Below are 22030 nucleotides of genomic sequence, written 5' to 3'. Positions count from 1 at the left end.
AGGGCAGGCTGCGTGCTGTTGCTCACCTGGCAAAGCCGCCTGCCAAAGAGCCCTGGGTTGCTAACAAGACGTGATGAGGCAGGCTCTGGAGGAGGTGGCAAGCAGGCAGGAAAAACTGGCTTAAAATTGTCCTCCTCCATTTCCTAACAAAAATTAATAATAATAATAATAAAAAAAAAATAGCGGAACTGAACCATGCATAATATTTTTTCTGCTTTTTCCAAAATACCCTGCCACATGATTGCTGTCAGCTCGGCTGTGAGCGTTCTATAAATAATTAAGCTGTGAAGACGTAGTTCTTTGCAGTAGCCCTGGAAACTTGGGTCCTCGGAGCACCCCAGCCAAAGGCAAAGAGTGTGTTCGAGAACGTGCTGAGCTCAGTCCTGGTTCTATACGCTGCCCGTGCATCTGGTGCACTTCACAGATTGATGTGGGAGTTGGGCAGATGCTGGTTTAAGCATCTCCTAAGAGGGATTTCACAGAATCACGGAATGGTTCGGGTTGGAAGGGACCTTAAAGATCATCCCGTTCCACCCCCCTGCCCTGGGCAGGGACACCTCCCACCAGCCCAGGTTGCTCCAAGCCCCGTCCAGCCTGGCCTTGAACCCCTCCAGGGATGGGGCAGCCACAGCTGCTCTGGGCAACCTGGGCCAGGGGCTCACCACCCTCACAGCAAAGAATTTCTTCCTGACATCCAGTCTAAATCTCTCTTCCTTCAGTTTGAGGCCGTTACCCCGTGTCCTATCATTACACTCCCTGATCAAGAGTCCTCCCCATCCTTCCTGTAGGCCCCCTTTATGCAATGATTTGCGATCATTGCATCTGCCGCAGACACATCTCTGTTTTCAGCAGTAAGGCAGATCTTCTAATGGAGTTTTCTCTTTGCTTTGTAGCTGGTCATTTGGTGTGTTAATGTGGGAGATCTTCACGTTAGGAGGATCGCCTTACCCAGGAATCCCAGTGGAGGAACTTTTTAAGCTGCTTAAAGAAGGGCACCGAATGGATAAACCTGCCAACTGCACCAATGAACTGTAAGGACCCTTATTTGCCAGACTGGAAGGGCACAAACTGTACTGAATTCACGTGGTTAATGCTACCCCCAGCAGAATCAAACATTTTCTAGAATTGCTTGAGTCTAAAAATCATGGATATACGTGTGCGTATAGATATGTAAAGAAAGGGTATGAAAAGGTCTTCAGGAAATGTTTGGCAGAGGATACTCCTTTACACGTCCTGCTGTGATCCCATGGAAAAAAGAAGAGATCATCTACAAGCCAGTCTTCGTCAGTGTTTTTACACCCATAGTTTTTTTATTTTGATTTCATTAACATGAAAATTCCTAAATGACAGACCTACCACTAATTATATGTAAGGTACATCAGGCTGGTTTTGTACACAACAAAATACAGCCGGTAACTTTGCATTAGCACAGCATTATCTCCTGGTGAGGAGGGGAGGGGGTTTTCCCTTTCTGATACTTCATTGTAACTCTTTACTATTTTTAATTTTTTGTCCCATTTTAATTTCTTCACTTCACAAAGACTGCAATCCCTAACATGCAAAAATATTTAAGCACGAGTAATTTAATGCCATTGACATTCCTGGGACAGAAGGCTACAGAACTGGGTCCACAAAAAGGTAATTTAGATGCTGGGCAAGAGAGATCCAGGAGGAGAAGTTCACCTTTGAAGGGAGAATTGCACAATTTGGGTAAAGTCAGTGGTCCGTGTGTAGGGCTGTGGGTGCTCGCTGCTTTGCTTGTGATGAAGAACATTGTGCATGAAAAGGTTTGCGAGAAGGACGCGTGATTTTAATTAAGCCAAGAAAATGTGTATTTCTTGCAGCTATATGATGATGAGAGATTGCTGGCATGCTGTGCCTTCACAGAGACCGACTTTTAAACAGTTGGTAGAAGACTTGGATCGGATTCTCACTCTCACAACTAATGAGGTAGGTAAATTGTTTCCCTCCATAAGCTGCTGATCGGGACGACTGGTTCAGGAGACAGATGGAATTTATTCAGCTGTGAAATCCTGCTCAAGTTCTCTTCTTGTTCTGTTTGTCGTTGTCCTCTGAGGTTACACGCAGCTAAACTATGTATCCTGTGAAATCCTTGCTTTCTTGCCATTTATGTAACTAAACAGAAACACATCTTTAAAGTGTTTTTGTTTATTTCTCATTGCATCTTTTGATGGTTTTAGCATAGCGGTATCAAGGGACTACACGTGGCAGGTTGAGAGGCAATGTTTATGTTTCAACATGAGTTTCGTGTGAAGGAGAGATTCGTGGTGTTCTTCATTTATCGACTCGGTTTGATTCCCAGCCGTGATATCTAGGTCAGAAGAGGAGAAATCGTCAATGGTAGATTTCAGATTATATGTCTGAGAGTGAATTAGGTTCACTGAAATAGCTCTCTGTGGAGGGAACGAGGACCCACGGGGAACATGCAAACAGCCATCCAATTATCCAAAGGTCCTGCCTAACACTGCTTCAGGTTGGGATATGTGAATGCAAAAGGCTTTATTTGAAGTGCATTCTTTTAGAGGTCTGAGATATTATTAGTTTTAGCAAGGAACACACTGATTAGGGTATTCACACAGGGATCGGTTCTCTTATCGCTGAATCACATGCACCTTTGAGGAAGATCACAAGTGATGGAAATGTTGGTTCTTTTGGTGGAAACTTCTTTTGAGAGAAAACGCTTGGTGTCACAGAAATATTTTACAAATTCCTATCATGTCTGAGAAAATACATGTATAATGGGAGGGGGGAAAAAAAGAACAAAACCCTTGCAGCGAAAAGTTTCAACAACTTGTTTTGACCATTTCAAAATAAATTTTCCATATTTACTATAATTATAGCACTTCTTTATAAGGGCCGGGGGGGAGAGGGGGAAGGTAGAAAAAAAAGATTTGGATCGCGTTATATTGGTCCTCAACACTACTTTCTAATTTTTCAAAAGTGTCGGAGAAATAAAGAATGGATTATGAAGCAGCATTAGGAAAAGCTGTGCGCAGTAGAGGCGGCAGGAGAACCTGCGTAAAGAGTTGCCGTTTTTTGTGATCATCATGTGCTCAGTAGAGCCTGTTGAAAAAGATTCTTTGGCTTCAGTAGCAGCTATAAATTTTCTGGATTCTGGTTTTAAGGCTTAGTCTAAAAAGTGGTGCCTTCAGAGATGGGGCGGGAATACGCGCTCCCTACGGAGTCGGTGTCACGGCTCTGCGTACCGTTACCATTTTCCCCTCGTCCAGCCCTGACTGCATCTTTTCCTGCCTAATTTATATATGATTTCACAAGACCGGTTGGAGGTGGGCTGGCTGCCACGGCGGAGTGCTGGGTGGCTTGGACTGGATACGCGTTTGCGAGTTCAAGAGCAGGGTTCTGGGCTGCGATTCTGAGCCTGGGAAAGGATGTTGCTTTCTTTTTTGTGTGTGTGTTTAACCATCTTGCCTTCCCAATTCTGTACTGCTCGTGGACCTGGAATGATCTCAAAGGTAACCTGAAAAGGCCTTTAAGATTATGTAAATTTCTTTAGACTAGAATCATAGGAAAAACGCCTGGAAAAAGCTCAGGAACACATCCAGTCCGTCTGATCGGCCTACGGCAGGATCCACTATACGTTTGTCGTTCCTGACAGATGTTTATGTAGCTTGTCCTTAGAGATCTCCACTGCTGTATTTCCCCATCGCCCCTCGACAGTCTGTTGCTTTGTTTCATTAGCCTTACTTCTGGAAAGTTTTTCCTAATCTCTATAATCTTTCAACATAAGATAATGCTTTTGTCCTATTTACCCTGGACAAAGCAAGCAAATTATTTCACTTGTCTTTGCAGCACATTGTATGTTCCTGAAAACTCGTCATGTTCTCAGTCAGTGTCTCCTGAGAACTCCAGTGTGTCCCATTTTCCTCCATAGCTTTTGAGACCTCTGATTTTGTGTAATCTGTCAGTTTTCCTGAAGCGCAGGTCATTCAGGCATCAATCTGACAATATTTCTGCTTATCCTCTGCGCAGCGGCCCTTTCCCTGCAGAATGAGACTGTTTGATACAGGGTCACCCTGGTTTACCCAACAACTCAAAAAATTGCAGCCAATAATATCTTCTTCTGCATTTGTGCAAGTAATTATTTCTGCTTAAATGGTCATGTCTTGCTCTTCTCCGTGCTGAAGATCACAACCTATTGGTTGGGGTTTATTTTTGTTGGTGTTCTGTGTTTTGGGGTTTTTTTGGTTGTTTTTTCCCCCCGCCAAAAGACCCTATTTCCCCAGTTTCCCAGAGCAGCATGCAATGTTTCTCCAATCCACATGAGCAGAAGTCACCAAGAGTGGCACATGGCTGTGTCATTATATCACTACCAGGAACCATAGAATCATAGAATCTTCACGGTTGGAAAGGACCTTTGAGATCATCGAGTCCATCCAAACCCCTACAATCTCTGCCACTAGAGCATGCCCTGAAGTGCCACATCTAGACGTTTCCTAAACACCTCTAGGGATGGTGACTCCACCACCTCCCTGGGCAGGCTGTTCCAGTGCCTGACCACTCTTTCAGTAAAGTCATTCTTCCTAATATCTAATCTAAACCTCCCCTGCCGCAACAACCATCCTGATACTGGAAACCTCTTATGTCCCTTTCTGTGCCTCTGGCCCTCGACACGGGACCAGGAGGCTGGAGAGGGGATAAGGATCCCACCTTCAATACAGAACTCATAACTGAATTGTATCGAGCCTTTTGATACGATGAGCCGTGCCTGATATCCCATGAGAAAGCCCAGTTTCTTCAAATACCGGACTGCTTTCTTCTTCTGTCTGCCTAGAATTTCTGGTCACATAGAACTGGTTTGCTAATATGTAAATAAGGGACAAAATTGTCCTTGTGGCTCTTTTAAAAGCCCAGGCAGCAAGACAGGCGATAATCATAGATCCAAACTGCCTTCTCCTGTTGCCTGCTGTATTTGCCAGCATTTTAAAACTTACGTTCCCCCCTCTTTTAAAATGTTGACCATTTTTTAACTATTATATGGTAATGATAAAATTTCTGACTTAAAAAAAGTATGTTAACCAAAGAACTAAATTACCCCAAACCTAAGCACAGCAGCATAGAATAGTGACTGAGGTGGAAGACTTGTCTCGTCAGTACGATCATACTTGTGGTTTAGCAAATGAAGAGATTGCATTTAAATGAATGCAGCTGCCTTTAGAAGTTGAAAGAGAAGGAACATTTCAAGGGGAAAAATAACTTTATTCTCCTGCCAAAACTGTTGTTTCTAGCAAAAGAGCCTTAACCCAAAACTTGGATTCAGCAGATATTATTTCCTTTTTTAATGACTGCTTTGGTCATGGCTACTCTGGGACACACATTCACACACACACACACACACACACACACACGAATGTGTAGTGTAAAAGCTCAAATCCAGTGGATTTCATTTTGTTTTCCTTTCAGTTCTTTTTTGCACGTAAGCCACTGCATGTTTAAACACAAATTTAATATCACAAAATGTAAAACAGATATTCAGAGTGACCAAAGGAATATAAAGTTGGAAGTATCTTTCCCTCTCCAAATCATTACCATGTGCTAAAGAAAAATGGTTCTATTTAGGATGAAATTTCGTTTTTATCATTGCAAGTGAAAAGCCCTCTTTTGATGTGGTTGGCATGTTTATTTCCACTGACGCGGCGAATGCTGGTGATGTTGGACGTCACAAAAGTGCCGTGTTATTGGTTTGGTTTTTCTTTCTCTATTCAAGCCCCTTGTTTTATGAGCTATTTAAGCAACAGGCAGTTTTGAATGGAATTGCGTTACGGGAATGAGTGTCATTTTTAAACCCACGATATAATCATGCCAGATCAGAGCAGTGGTAATGTGTTATTGTCAGTTTTACTCACTCTCCAACAATGCAATGTATTTCTTTTGTCACAGGAGTATCTGGACCTCAGTGGACCTCTCGAACAGTATTCACCTAGTTACCCTGACACGAGGAGTTCGTGTTCTTCAGGCGATGACTCTGTTTTTTCTCCCGATCCAATGCCTTATGAACCTTGTCTTCCCAAGTACCAACACATGAATGGAAGTGTTAAAACATGAAAAGAAATCAGCCAGAGGAATAAAGAGACAAGAACATCAAGCTACCTACCGTATACAAAACAAAATCTTTTCTCCAGGACCTTAGTCTTTCTGCTTGTACATATGAAATATGGAAAAAAAAAAAAAAAGAGAAAAGAAAAAAAAAAAAGGAAAACTTGGAGGAAAGCAGTCAGAACGTACATAAAGAGTCTCATAATTTGCAACTTCTAAATATTCCCAACAAAGAAGAATGTTTATGAGCTGTGTCTAGATACCCATCGCTATGAATTTTCTGGCTTCCTGCAAGCTGCACCAGACTTTGTTTGTACAATGGACCAGTTGGACTTGAGGCAAGCTCTGGGTCTGCCTTTCTTGTTTATTTTGTAATATTTGGAGAAAATATATGTTGGCACACACTTACAGAGCACAAATGCAGTATATAGGTGCTGGATGTATGTAAATATATTCAAAATATGTATAAATATATATTATATATATTTACAATGAATTATTTTTTGTATTGATTTAAAAATGGATGTCCCAATCCACCTAGCAAATTAGTCTCTTTTTTAACAGCTATTTGCTAAATGCTGTTCTTACACAGAATTTCTTAATTTTCACCATCCAAAGGTGGAAAATACTTTGCTTTCAGGGAAAATGGTATATCATTAATTTATTAACTAATTGGTAATGTACAAAACAGTTAATCGTTTATAGGGTTGTTGTGTTTTTGTAATTTAAATGGCATTTCTATGCAGGCAGCACAGAGAACTAGTAGATATATTGCTCAGACTTTACTAGTTTTCAGATCTTTAAAAAAAGAAATATTTACAGTATATAACTAATTTTGGGGAATTAAACTTTTGATTTATTTGAGTTGAAAACTGCAGTGTCAGTTGATTATTCTTATCGAAACCAAATCCTTTAACAAGAAAGTCTTTTATTCTCAATAGCTGTCACTTTAACCATTTACCTCTTCAGCGGTGTTTCCCATGGACAAAAAGCAGGATCATTCCACTTTATCAAAGAAGGTTCCTAAAGTAAGGAAAGACATTACTTTGTCTATAACCGCAGCAGAACGTACTGCTCTAAAAGGAGCTGAGCTTCTACCCTGAGTTGCACATGCATCAAATTAACTACAGTTCTCTTCCCCGAGTTGGATAATAGGTTCCAGATCTTTGGCCTGGATCTTTTGCCTCTTAGACTATTCCTCTATTGTAATTTAAGTTAAAAAGAGAGAAGTTGTTTATAATGACAATTTGCCATAGGAATATCAGCATCTTTTTAAAGGATTAATTCATGCTGACTCCAGTATTTCCTTCTAATCCATTCCATAACAGTAGGTATAGCACTGGCCTCGGCTAAAATATCACTGTTGTTTGTATCTTTTTGCGGAAGTCTTGTGTTTTTACTTTCAGAACGCTCACACTGATATGGCCATGCAATATGAATGCAAATTACACTGTTTTATGTGGTGGTGTTTTTTGGGTTTTTTTTTTGTTTTGTTTTTTAAATTGGGCAAAAGAAGTATTGAAATCTGTTAACTTTTGTACTGACAATAAAATGTTTCTACAGATATTAATGTTAAAATTACAAAATAAATGTCATGCAGCTTATTTTTCCTAATCCTTTGTGTCATACAAAATGGTTTCCTGAACATCAAGTGATGGAACACGTCCAGAAATGCTTCCTTTTGACCTTATCGTAGATCCTATATTACAAAGCAATTCTTTCAGGAATTATACTTTTGCCTCTCTCTTATAAAATGCCTGCTGATGAATTATGTGGGTTATTTGAGTAAACATAGGTACCATCTTTGGTGTTTGTGGGGTGGGACACTGTTTGCCGGAAAATGGTTTGAAGTGTTCATAGTGTAGACGTAAAATACAGTCTTTTTTTATTTAGTCAGGCTGTATTCTTTAATTAATGAGGTTTTTCATTCATACTAGAGAGGCTGGAGGACCATTTGTATAGGAGATTTAAAAAAAGTTGTAACAGAGGGAAAGACAGTCATCATGGAAAGACAATAAAAGCTTCTTTTGAAACATAAGGAAGATGCACCAAAATAGCTAGTGCTTGAGACAGAAATGGGAACTTTATGGTCACATTACTGTTGCAGGTTAGCCAGAAAAGGGTTCTTGAACCTGATCTTCACCACATGCTGTAAAAGTGCTGCAGACACCAGACTATTCTTTGGTTTCTTTTCGTCTCTTTCTACTTTGACCAGAAAGCCCGTTCCAATCCCAAGAAACTTTCTAAAAAAAAAAAAGGCTCTTAAAAACTGTTGTTTTCCAACTAAGAATTATCTGATTGAAAAATTCCCACTGGCTCTACCAAAAAATAATTCCCTTTCCCCACGACATCTACTACTATTAGCAGCAATGGTAGCTACTGTCTGACAGAAACCACAGTATTCTTAATTACAGGCGTCTGGTTTTAAGATTCTCTTAAGGGGTATCAGAAGATCTTGAATCTTGCTCTGCTTGTGTTGAAATGAATTTAAAAGCATCTACTTTGGTACCTTTTTAAAAGAAAAGTACGCAAACAACCAGAAACATGATGGAAAGGAGCTATTAAATAATGTAAACAGATTTGGTTAACTTTATTCTGTTTAAAATAGTTTATTTGCTTTCCCTTTGTTCATTTTTATTTTGGCTCTCAAAGACTGAGATCTGCACCTTGGAGACAGACCACAAGTTCACAAACTCAGTTTCTGGGGGAGAGGCAGAACATCCTCTGCGTGTGGAGTTGCAAGAGGAGATGGGGCAGCAGAACATAAAACCCAGCACTGAAATTTGTCTGAAGGGGACGTATTCTTTATTGCCCTGCCTACCTTTGGCTCTTTCATGAGAAGAAGGGGTTAGGAATTTGGATTGCTGTGTATCTCATCTAAAAATCAAGTTGCCATTAATAACAGGAGCGATAATGAAGAGCAGCATTATGTCAGGAAATGAATTTATATTGATGTGGATAATGAGGATTAAGTTCTGTGGATAATCAGTTTCCTGCAGCATCTAATTGTTTCTTGTCTCTCCTTTAAGTATGGATCCAAATCAGCTTTGTGTAATATATGAGAACATATGGATATAGAACCCAAATTTATTATGGCTCAAGTCCATAAAGAAGTTCACATTTCCTGTTTTGGTTTTGTTTCACTTTTTTTACTGTAATATAACAAGTAGCATGGGCTACATACATCAGAGAAGAAAGATTGATTCTATTCTGTCACTGTTCCTGTTGGTTTGATATCAGTATCTGTTTTGTTCTGCTTTTACAAAAGCAAGAGTTGAACTGTCTTCTGAGTTTCAAATTTGTTAAAAGACAAGTAAGTATGGTTTTATCTCCGCAAGTAAAATGAGCACATCTTTGTAAAAAATCTAGTAATTTTTATGTCTATCCATTGAAAGGACATTGAGAAAAGCACTAAAAAAACCTGAGGTCTGGAGACGGTCTTTTTAGTGAAAGGTTCAGCGATCTCAAGGTAATTAATAAACCCAAGAGAAGGTTGAGAGCTGCCTTGATAAGGGTATATAAGCTGCTCTTAGAGTAAAATACTGTTTTAGTGATAAAGGTCCCTTCCATAAAAGCTCTAGATCCAGTGGCTGAAAGGTGGAGCCAGGCCCATCCTGGCTAGGTGGAAAGCCGTGCCTTTCGGGTGGTGGAAGTAAGCGGTGGTAGGAGCAGCGTACCGATGGGTGCCATTGACCTTCCCCAGCTGGAGCAAACGTGATCTGCTGGGGCTGAACAGTGAGCAAAACCAGCAGTCAGGTGAGCTGGTGGTAACGTTTCCTCCTCTCCTCCACGTCTGTGGTGGCCAAGCTCGTGTCCTGCAGATCCTGAAGGGCAAGTTCGGGAGACTTTCCGTAGTCCAGGAAATTTCAAGTATGTGCAGAGAGTGGCTGCTCGATTTGGTGTCTGATGGTTATTGTTAAGGGAAGGTAAAGAACTGTTAGAAGACAAGTCCTTCAGCAAACCTTACAGAAACCTTCATATGCTTTAGTTTCATTTGGATTTTTTTAAGTAGCCTAACATGCCTGAGGGAAAAACTGAGGCAAAAAAGTTGCTATTCATAGAAGGGGAAAAAAAAAGCCAACCAACACCTGGTTTTGAAAGATCATCTGTCCCTTCTGTAATCAGGAAGTTCTGTATCTGCATAGTTTGATCTAATTATTAGAAAAATATTTCATTGATTTTTCCACAGTAAATGTAATGAGTTTGTTGTGATGAAGCATAAGTTACCTCCAACAACTTATGCTTGGAAACACTGTCACTCCTTCTACACCTGTAAATACGGCTGTGTACTTCTGAGCTTTTGTCGCTGTGAGTCCTGAATGTTACAAGCAGCTTAAATGCAGCAGATTCTGTGGAGCAAGTCGTCTTTTTTATCCCCCTTTACCTCTGCGTAACTCCCGTTAACCAGATTTTCCATAAAACTCCCAAAGGATGGAGGCAGTCATTCTCTTCACAAGGGTGCACGGAGACAGAACAAGGGGCAAGAGGCACCAGTTTCTTCAGGGTATTTCTGTCTGGATTTTAGAAACAACTTCTTCGCTCTGAGACCGCTTGGACACCGGGATAAGCTGCCTAAAGAAGCAGTGGAATCTGCCCTGGCCGTCGATATTCAAGGCTTGGCTTGGCAGGGCCATGGATAGCCTGATGTCAGGCCCTTCTTTCAACACAAGGTTGGCCAAGATGATCTCCGGCGTCCCTTCCAGCTGAAACTTTTCTGTGATTTTGTAAGTCTGCGTTATCGGCCAAAGGTAACCCAGGTCCACAGAGGAGTTCTGGAAAGCTGCGCTGGCTCATGTTGCGGTTGTCAGTGGGACGTATTGTTCAGTAAAATCAGTAACCAATGCATTTAGCAGGAGAGATCCCTCTCTATTAAGTCATTTGGATTTTAAAAGTCAAGTCCTGGCTTGCTGCTGATTATCACAGCTGGCCAAAAATTTTCTGATTGAGTTGCTATGCAGTGGAAAACACTGTTTCGTCAAAGGCTTTCTGAAGCATGAGTGTCTTGCAGAAGATAAAGTATTTTGACCTTATCAGGATGACATGACCGTATCAGAGTCATCTTGTCATAAGGAAATGAAGTCATTTTGTGTTGCAACTATTTAGTAGTAGACAATAATATATAAAGTCAAAGTAAGAATTGAGTGTTTTGATTTTATCAAAACAGAATGGTTCGACTAACTCGAAGTGACACACATGCACTGCAAATAATTGCACTTTTAAAATGTTTTCTTTCCAGTTTGGGCTGCTGCTGCGTTTTTCTCCAAGTACCAGAATTTCTTGAGGAATATGCTTCTAAGTATCAATGATGTTTATATTGCTCAGAGCACCTATCAGTGTTGTTTTGACAGGCTTTTTTCTGATGCACCATCTATCGGTCCCTAAAACCAGAGCACTGTGAGCATGGTCTGGAGCCAGTATATCTCAGGAGGGTTTGTGAGGAGCCTGGTACCATTTCCACTGACCAGCACCATGTGCTGCGACCAGGTTATCTCCCCTGAAATAGTGAATGTCTGGGCAAGCTTTTCCAAAGCCTCAAAGGATTTCCAGGGAGGACTAATATTTCCTTGTGGCAGAGGAGCAACTCCTCTCTTCTGCAATGGCATCGTGCCTTTGAATGGTCTGAGGCAATAAGGAGAGAGTGGAGAAATAGGGCAGCACACGAAAGCCCTGGTGTCACTGCTGTCTGGAGAAATCTATGGCCCATTATACTGGAACCAAAGTGAATTACAATTTATGGAAAAAAGATCAATACAGTCAAGGACTGTTTTAAAGATATCTCAGAGAAGGTAGCCAAGGTGCAATATTTTGTCTAGACGCGTTTCCCTGACACAGCTGTAATTTTCTTCAGGGCTATTCAGCAGCGTACAGCACTTTCTTTTCCAAAAGTTTGTTGCCACAGAGATGCACAAACTGACGGCTGAGTACTGCTGTATTGTTAAGTTCAGTAAGTGAGGGATGTGCCACGGGGATGACGGTTTGGGTATTCAGAAGAGCAAGCTACATCCAGGTCTGGAAACACTGGGTGTGACGCCACTGGGGAAAACGGAGTTGCATCTTCTTACATCATGCCTGAATTTCAGGCGTTCCGTGTTAAGTCCTAAGTGCCAAGAGCACTTGAGAAGCGTTTGCCACCACGAAAGGTTGATGCCAGTGCTCCTGAGGAAACTCTGACCACGCGTACCTGCAGCTGGCCTGCAGTGAGGTTTCCTGAGGAGAGCCATTAAGCACCGTGGCAGAAGGACGCCTTTGTTCTTTGCTCCACCAGCTGGTTTTGGAGAGGATGGGACAGAGCCCACAGTTTGCAGTTTCTGCTGGTGCAAAATTAGTTCGGAGATGAGGGACCTTTTTGGTGCAACCTTCGTACCGGTGGTGCAGAAGATGCCCGCAGAGGCCTACAGCTGACGGGAGAGCGATGGTCTGCCGCAAGCGAGCAATACGCTGCGAGAAGGGAGGAGAGAGAAGAAAACTTGCGCCGTTGGCACTGGCTCTGAATTCAAAGTGTTTCCTTATGAAACTGTTCATTTTCTCCTCATCAGCCCCAGGAAGCCGCCAACCCGAATGCCTGTGTGCTCGTCTCCTGTGGAGCTGCCAACGGGGTTGAAACGAAACTGCCAGCGCGTAACTCGCCTGGCGCATCCAGCTTTTCTGGAGCATTTTCTTTCATGAATGGTCCCTCTTCTTACCGGTTTCCTTGGCTATATTTCATTTACTTATAAATAAGATTTTTTTTAAAAAAGTATTTGCGTTTTTCAGGTCGCAGATTTGGGAAAAAAGAAAAACAACCAAGGGTTTCTGCTAGGCAATTGTAAGTAATAAAAATTCGCCTATGTATTTTTCTAAATTCATATTTTCCCTCTCATTTAAAATTTCCAAGACTTGTTCCCTGACAGCTGTTATAACAAATGGTGGACTTCTTCAGCTGATGTAATCCAAGACTTCACTCATGTCAGAGGAGATGTAATATTTATTTATCAGTTGGTCAATGAAGTGTGATTGTTTTTTAATGTTCAGCAGCCTTTTTTTGGTATTTTTCAGTAAAAATATTGTATTTATTTCTAATTATGTATATAAACTAAACCTGAACAAGAATTTTCGTAGATTCAGCCCTACAAGTTGCTAAATCATGAAGCTAATGCCATATAAATATTAAGTAGTCACGTAACAGACGTCATCGTGAAAGGGTTCTGGAGAAGTCAATAAAAATGTTACTAACCAGATAAAAATTCTGAAGGAGAAATGTTTTTATTGTGAGTTAAAAGTGGGTTTTTTTTTTTCCCCTTAGAATTTGGCAGTGCTTTGCATGCTCCTCATTTGACTTTTTGCTTCATTGTTCACAAATACCCTGTGGATCCTCATCTGACTTAATGGTTGGGAAACAACAGTTACATTCAGGATGGTTCCAACAAGTCTTAAAATCACCACAGAATTTCACGCCTGGTCTCTCTTCCGATACCGGCTGCCCTAAATACGAAGGATATCACTTGGATCTTGTAATCTCTATTTTTCCACGTATGTAAGCTGGCTTCGCAGTTGCGTAGTATGTGTGCTGAGCTCCCTTTATTCCTGGTGTTGCAATAAACGAGGAGGGAAAATCTGCTGCGGTTTTTTCTTTAGGCTTTGCTTCGCTCCTTGCAGGCAGAGGAGAAGCGAAGGGGCAGCAGTCCCTTGCCTTTCCGAGCGCCGCGTTCGTCCTCTTTCTTGCTGGAGCCTCCTCTGCCTCCTGCCCTCGCACCCACAGCCCAGAGCGCACGCCACATCAGTAGTTAAAAAACATACATCCTCAAAGACTTCCATATTTTGTTGAGATTTCTTTGTAACTCGACTACAGACAGCCGTTGCTCCATTAATCAACTGCCTCTGTTTGACAAGCGGTAGATTTATGGTGCTGCGTTGATGAAACCAAAATGCAATTAAACACAATCAATCAGTTCAGCTGAAGTTTCCAGATACTCCTCGTGAAACCCTTTTCAAACGTAATTAGAGTTGGGGCTTTGAGAAGTGTGGAGTGAAAACAAAGAAAAGATGGTGGTTTTTCCAGGGTATATTCAGTCTCTCAAAGCACACCTCCAAAGGTCTAAAGGTATTTTTTAAGAAATAAAGAGTCAAGGGGGAGACAAGAACCTAGGGTAGGAGTGGGGGTGAAAGGAGCATCAGGTGAGGAAGCCGTAAGTCACTAAGTCTGTATGGTTTCTGCAGCCGCAGTGTCTGCTTTCCCTCGGAGTGGCGCAGCAGTCACGAACGGTATGTTCCCGGTCGGGGGGAACATTCCCACTTCATTAATTAATAGCAAAGATACGATGCAAACGTGGCGAAGTCGCATGCTGGATCTTAAACACTTTCTTAAGTAGTTTTTGTGTTCTTAATGCCTGCAGTGTTTCTATATACACCCATACCCCAGCAACTGACTTCCAGAAAACTACCATCAAGCAGCAGTAGCTTATTTATTTGTTTATTTATTTGCTATGGAATGCAATTCTTTTTTCCTCAAAGCAGCTGAAATTCATGTAGCGAGTCCAAAATATTTTGAGGTTTCATTTTTCGTTGTATATCCTTTGAGAACAAATGCTTCGTATTCCTGGAGGTTATTCACATTAGAAATGCAGCGTCGATATTGTTGTTGTATCTGTTGCAACTAGAAGCAGGTGTAAATTAGTATATGCTGTTCATATGGCGTGAAAAGGGGAAGATACTCAGACATTAGTGCCTGTGCTCCTTATGCAGGCCGCATAGTGAGTTGATTCCTATATAGGAGATCAAGAATATCTTCCAATACACACTGGGGGAGGGATGTCCCAAGAGCTTTTTAACCCAATGGAAAAAACCTGTCAGTTTTCCGACAAGGAAAGAAGATGGGACTTAACGTTTGCAGAAATAAACAAACAAAGTTCTAAAAAAATAAGCCTTTGTCTTTTCGCTTAATCTGCGAGTTATGTCACTTCTGGTGTTTCTGGCACCTAATTCTGTGTTTGATAGTCGATGAAGGCCAGTAGTCGTTTTGTTTAGTTTTCATTACAATCCCATCTTCATCTGAATTTCTGTTTTGAATCTGCTATGGATCCAGTACCACAAAAAAGTAACAAGGATCTCTCTCAGCACAATCCAGGTACATCTGATGCCATTAAAAGTAGGCCTTTTGCCAGTAGCCACATGATAAAGTTTCTTATGGTGCCAGAGCAACGTGGTGAGGAAGTTGTCTCCATCTCTAAATCCCCACTTCATGCCGTTCTTCGAAAGGCAAAGGATATTTGAAGGGTGCAATTCTTGGCTTTTAGCACACCGTTTTGGAAAATGAGCATCGCGCACTAGTAACTTTCTTCTAATGGTGGAATGGCCATAGACATCTAGGTAGCTGTGAGCATTTCAAATGCTGGGGTCGTGAGTCTGTAGGAAATTATCACTGTGTGCTTATCCCCCACGTACTTGGCCATTTCGTGATAATGAGTAGTTACGGAGAAGGTCTGCATGAAAGGAATGTGTTGACTGCTTTTAAACATGCAGCCACCCACCAGAAACATGGTGCCCCAGCTGTGCAGAAGATCATAGAATCACAGAATGGTTTGGGTTGGAAGGGACCTTAAAGACCACCTAGTTCCACCCACTGCCCTGGGCAGGGACACCTCCCACCAGACCAGGCTGCTCCAAGCCCCGTCCAGCCTGGCCTTGAACCCCTCCAGGGATGGGGCAGCCACAGCTTCTCTGGGCGACCTGGGCCAGGGGCTCACCACCCTCAGAGAGAAAAATTTCTTCCTGACATCCAATCTAAATCTCCCCTCTTGCAGTTTGAAGCCGTTGCCGCTCATAATCAGGCAGTCAGGAGTTACAGAAAGGAGTCGCCCCACTGCAGCAGTTTTCATTTCCCATAATTAATAGAAAAATGTTGATTTCTCTGGAATCTTGTAGCTGGTGTGATATGGTAAGCATTCACATATGATGTATCCTAAATTTGCTGTGACAGAAAGTTTACTGGTTGCAATTCTGGATCAGATTTTTGGACCACTGAGGCCGACAGCTTGCTGCTACGGGTGCTCAGTGCCTGGAACAGTTTGCTGCTGTTTGCTGTCTCCAGAAGGGCTGCTGGGAGGCTTTGGAGAAAGGCACCGTGACTCCAAAACCAAGCCCTTGAGAGGAACGTTGCTCGTAAGGTTCATCTCTCTGTGAAGACCTCCTCTGCTCCCTGGTGCAGCACCAACCACCCACCGCTTCTCTGCCTACAGCGGCAGTATCAGGGGAAGAAGCAGCTGACGGGGGTGAAAGTGTGTTCTCCCACATTTGCTTTTCCCCCAAAAGGGACCCCCATCCTTGTTAAAGCCCCCCAGGCCACACGTGCCTGACCCACATCAACACTGCTGGCTGCAGGAGCAAGCGGCTTTCATCCTGGCCTCACTGGGCTGCCACTTCACCTCCTAAATAACGAATCTCCATTTTGTTTTAGAGCAAATAACCAGTTCCAGTGCCTCTGCAGTACGATATTCTAAAGACAGCTACTGCATTGACCGTATAGCCTGGACACTGCACGCACTCTGCTGGATTTTGGATTTGTTTTAAATTTTCCAATTGTTAATTTTATAATGTGTCCCTCAGGTCCCTTATTAATGGACAGCTTACAGAGGAGGTCTGGGTTACTGTTTACCACAGCCCTCAATACTTTGGCATCTCTTGAGTCAAATTGAGCTCTCAGGCTTCTGCTTGCCAAGTCAAATCCTATTAGCATTTTTATAATCTCCAAACACGCGTTTCTTCATCTCTCGGACTCGGTCTCTGCAATTCAGTCAGCATTTGTTGTTTGAAATCAGATCATGATGAAATCTCTTAATAGTCGCTCTATGAAAATATTTTGTTTAAAAAACACTCAGAACTTAATTGGAATGAAAATACCAGCAGCTGGATTGCAGTTTGAAGCCATGAGCCTGAGAAGCAGCTGGAACAGGGGGATTCAGAGAGACACTTCAAAACCGGCCTCTTCCTACAGGAACGTTTCAAGGCTGCTGTATTTTGGCAGGCAATGAAAAGGCCCCACTTGAGTTTAGCCTTCTCTGACCAACACCGTATGCGGCCGTTACATCCTCGCTGCGCTTTGCAGATAGCCGGAGAGCACAAACACGGCTCTCTCCGCTCCTAACTTTTACGAAGGGCTCTGAGGAGCTGGACGTGTTGCCAAAACATCATCGCCATTACTGCCGTAACTGAATAATGACTTGCTCTGGGAGAGAAATTAATTTCTTCTCAGCTCCTCTAATGAGACCCGCTGAAAAACAGGCTGTAAAGAAAGATTTTGGATGACTTGTTCACTGGATGGGGGCTTACTCCTTCCTCTGCGTTGAGTCTGGCTCTTAACTTGTCATAAGCCAGGGATCTGATTAAACTAACGCAAGCATTCGTGAACTTGCCAGATGACTTTTGTTGTGTTTTATTTATACTTTCTCAGAGAAGTTGTTAGGATTCCAATAGTTTGAGACCTTGGGTATGCACAGTAGCGTCCCTCCTAAGAGTTCAGGTGGCAAAGTGTTGTAACTTTTCAGACCAGTTCTGTGTCCAGTTCCTACTCGATAAAATTCCTTCCAGCACAAGAGCTAATTGATAAGGGTGGAATTAATTGCCTGGAGAAATTGTCTTCTCAGGGCAGAGGTGATCTCTACACACAGCGTAGCAGCTTCCTGTTTGTATCCAAAAAGACTGGCTCCGCCATTTGATCGGTGTAGAACCTTTTGTTTTAGATAAAGAGTAAAATGAATGTATGAAAAAAATGTAATTTGCACATTGGGGCTGTAAGAGATACATACACGGAAAAAAAAACCAAACCGAAATTCATGCAAACTTGTTGGAGCAGCCTTTAGATAAATTCTTCTCATTGGATGTTTACTTTCAAATTACGCTCATGACCAGCAGGATATCTGGACGTCTAAAACATTTTTTAGCGTTACAGATATTATAATACAAACTTGGCACATAAAGCAACGAGAACGTCAGCAACCTCAGAAGCCTAAAAGGAGCCAGCGCATTCTCCGGGATGAGGCATCCCGCTCTCTGTCAGCAGCAATACGGGAACTCGGGTGAGGACTTTTGGAAGTTTAAAAAGGCATCCAAGGCGATTTAGCCATGACTGCGATCTTAACAATACTGACGGGCTTTTTGTTTTGTTTTATTTCTTTTTTGTTTGATAACCCGGCATGCAAACCGGGATCAGGAGGCACTAACAGCCCAGCGTAGTTGCAAAAGTAAACGGTTAAGGATATAAACCAGACTTCCAGCTTGAAGGAGTTGTCCTTGTTTTAACTCCTACTGAACAATCTGATTATCCCAAGGTAATCGCAGCTGTGAGAATGAGGAGAGAGCGAGCAAGCATGTTTTGATGCAGAAGGGGAGGAATTATCTCCTGTTGCTCTAATTCACTCCACCCTGACCATACTGTAAATCATTTATTAGTGGATAAAATACACTCCAGATACGTATTTTGCTTATTCTTTCTCAGCAGCAGTGGTGGCTATAAGCAACTTGTTTTGTGCTTCAGGTATTTAAGACAAAACTAATTGTTGCTGTTTTTTTAATTCCTTCATCAAGTGTTTGATGCAGTGCATGGACCCTGCGTGCCTGCAGGTGAGGTGAGGCTGAAACTCGTTAGTGCAGTCGGAACTGCAGCCTTCACTTTTTCCTAATGGACTTTGTGGGAAAAAAACCTGCGAGATGTGACCAGAGAGGTATCTGCCGTGTCCATTTAAACGTGCTCTTTCTGAAACCCCTACACAGAGAGGTTCCCTCTCCCTTAGAGCACTGCTGTAAAACCCCGGCATTAAGTCAACAAACCGCTCGACTACTTGCCCCATGCACGTCCTTCATTACCCCTGAAATCAAGCTGAGCGTAGCTCATGTGCTTACACGCTAGAATCGGGGCTTCTGTGAAAATGAGGTGGAAGTGGCCTGTGGGAAAGGGTTTTTAGGGGCCTTGGCTACCCCGTGTCAAGCAAGACCCAGGCACAGGGCCACGGAGCAGGTATCTCCTTGGGTACAGGAGCAGCTCAGCGTAACCAGGACATTCCACAGTTCTGGATTACTTTTCTGGGTCCACCTCCATGAGCCACAGTTGTCCTGAGGAGGAGAAGGTCCATAGCAAACATAAACAAATCACTTTCAGCAGTTGGCAACTAATTCTGGGTGGGGTTTTTTTCTTGTTTGTTTAATCACCTTCCAAATTCTGTATTATGAAGATGCCTTTCTGGACAACGCTGTAGACAGCAGGAGTCTCTCATCAGTTTGGCAATGTGAAATGGTGACAGATTAAAAATGTGATGCGGACTAGACCTGGTGAGTATTTGCCAAAGTATTCTGTGAATATTTATTTGGGTTTTGAACTGAATTCACTTTGGCCTTTTTCCCCTTTCTGTGGAGCTCACACGCTAAGAGCACTGCAGTTACCATCTCTGACCATGTAGTAAAACCTTTAAAAATCATTTTCTCCAGCAGAAGTTAAGTTTTGTATTATTTGCCACGTTTGCATCACAGATACTTGCTCAGCTCTCCAAAAAGGAGCACAGCACTTCTGGTTGATCACAACAACCACTGAAGTGATAACGAGGAGGGTGTTAATGTTGATAATTTTTGCCTTATAAAGCAGAAGATTAATTTTGTGGGAACAGAAGTATAGGAAAATATATTTCTTCCTGCCTTTTGCTGAAGGTTACATCTCACCCAGAGAGTAGTCCCATCAATTCTTGTATCGGCAGGTGGTACCAAAGGAGGAGGAGATGTCAGGTGAAGTGGAAAAGGGGACCTGGGACTCTACAGCAGTTGTGCTGCCACCGAAGAAAGTTTCCGTTGTTGTGGACGACCTTTGTGTGCTTGTGTTCAAGCTGTGTTGAATGTTTGTCGCCCACGTTGTCTTGAGGGGGGAAGTAAATGTAGGTATTGGTCTAACAGTGGGGCAGAACAAAGCGGCAGCAGTGGCTGGAAAGTGTAGCTGGGGAGATGGGGGTGGGAGAGAAGCTGAGTATTTGTAGCTCAGTATCAGGTAAAATGGCTTTAGCACTGAGCATTTATCGAACAATTGATGAAAGAAGGGAAATAAAGAATATAAGAAAAGAAATCCTGCTGCAATTTTAATAATGAGAACATTGGAACAGGTTGAATCTGTTCACGGAGTCTCTGCATTCAGGGAAGTTAAGCCTGTCGAATACTTTATTACCTTGAACATTCATTTGAGCAATCAAGGAGTTCATTCAACTCCTAAATAAGCGTATAAACCGACAGGTAAACAGAAGTTTCAAGAATAGCCAGCTGTCATAAGGCTGAAAGCTGAGATTCCCAATTGCGGTCTGGTAAATCTGTGATTTTCCTTTATCTTTCTGGAGTAGCCAGAATCCCAAATTGCTAGATTAGGTTTACATTTCAGAAGAGAGTGATTTTAAAAAAATTATTTTATCACACATATCCCAGAGCCAAGCCCAAGCCCCCAGGCGCACTCTGCTGAAACTCGTGTGAATGCCGTCGTTGTATTGATCAGTTGACTATTGCTGCAGATGTTTGAGGGTTATGGATTCTTTCCTGAGATCATATTAAATCTTAAATTAAGTTTCTGAATTACCAAAGTAAACAAGAGCATCAGCAAGTATAAATGAATAAAAGAATATAAATGAATAACTGAGGAAGTTGCATCAATTTAAACAGCCTGAGTTTGTGAGCTGTACTTTATCTCGTGCCAAGTGCTAGCTCCCACGTCACTAAGTTGCTGTCATGGTTTCTGGTTGTGGCCATTTGATTACAAAATAATTTCACCATTTAAAAAAAAAAAGCTGTCTCTTAATACAAATCATGTATTTAGTGTTCAGGATTTTCATGTGCTGTGAAGATATCAAGTAATATGCAAACGTTTTCTTCACGATTTTCAATATACTCTTGAGCGTAATGGATTTAAAAAATCCGCTCTAACATTTTGCTGTTGGAACACAGCCCAGCAGGAGGCTGTACATTGTGCAATAGTTCAGAGGAGGTGAGATTATTGTTTTTAGAGTCATTTTTAAGCTAGCTTTTAAAAGCCCAGGGTTCGAGAAACAGTTCAACACCTACTGACGCTGGACTATGTGTAAAGTCTTTTTTGCATCCATGATCCCGAGAGCAAAATTATGTTGGTGTCCTTCCTGGAAGTTGCTATATAGGGGGGAAAAAAAAAAAAGAAAAAAAGCTCCAAACTGCCCATCTACTGATGTCTTCCAGGCGGTATCATCAGGGCCCAGTGCCACTCTGAGCCAAGGCTCTTGGAAGCAATCTCTGTGTTAAGGGGCTGCAGTTGCCATGTTGTAGGGTATGATAATCCCCATATGAGCTTTAAACCCCTGTTACAAGCAATTTTGTGAACTCTTCACCACACCCCTTTAGTTCACCTCGTTATTAGATTTTTCTCCCATTTGCGTATGTCTTTCCCATGCTAAAGCTGTTGCTACCTTAATTACAATTAGTCGAATGAGAAACACCTGCCCAGCATGCTGCTCCAGAGCAACCTAAATACTAAAAGTGTTTGCTGAAAGCAAAATGATGTGGCTTTGAGAATGAATGCTCCTTAATAGTATCTTTAGTATCAGCTGTTGTAAAATTAGGAATATTTAGGTGTTGAGGAGTCTTTCATTTTTCTGGGCTACTTTGCTGAAACTTTACTGTTGTCCTGAAAGATAAAGTTGAAATGACAGAAAGCAGCAGAGAAATCTACTCTTTTGCTCTGTTTATTATTCAGAAGAAGCACTTTACTACTTTCTTATAAATTATAAAACAAAGAATGAACAAAAGCTATTTTTAAGTTTTGTTGCAATGTATTATTATAACTGTCACAGTAACTACTGTAATTCTAGGATAATTAACAGTCGGTAGATCTCACATTCCATCTAACCTTACAGTAACCCCAATTATTTGATATTTCACATCCCAAATGACTATGAGATGCCCAAAGCAGGACCTTGAGGCTGAGGTGCTC

At 42.0% G+C, this 22030-nt stretch overlaps 1 protein-coding gene across 12 annotated transcripts in view; it reads left to right on the top strand.

Moving 5' to 3' along the window:
* The window catches only part of FGFR2 (fibroblast growth factor receptor 2), a 90201-nt gene extending 82593 nt beyond the window's left edge, over positions 1–7608 (top strand). For all 12 annotated transcript variants that reach the window (XM_054206231.1, XM_054206230.1, XM_054206234.1 and 9 more), the window contains 3 exons: positions 894–1031; positions 1845–1950; positions 5920–7608. In XM_054206231.1, the coding sequence (XP_054062206.1) occupies positions 894–1031; positions 1845–1950; positions 5920–6084 (409 nt within the window). In that variant the 3' untranslated portion in view covers positions 6085–7608. The remainder of the gene's footprint in view (positions 1–893; positions 1032–1844; positions 1951–5919) is intronic.
* The last annotated feature ends 14422 nt before the right edge of the window (positions 7609–22030 follow it).

Source organism: Rissa tridactyla, chromosome 6 (assembly GCF_028500815.1).
Source record: "Rissa tridactyla isolate bRisTri1 chromosome 6, bRisTri1.patW.cur.20221130, whole genome shotgun sequence".
Lineage (NCBI taxonomy): Eukaryota > Metazoa > Chordata > Aves > Charadriiformes > Laridae > Rissa > Rissa tridactyla.
The sequence above is the reverse complement of the archived record's forward strand: the minus strand, read 5'-3'. Positions and strand labels throughout refer to the sequence as shown.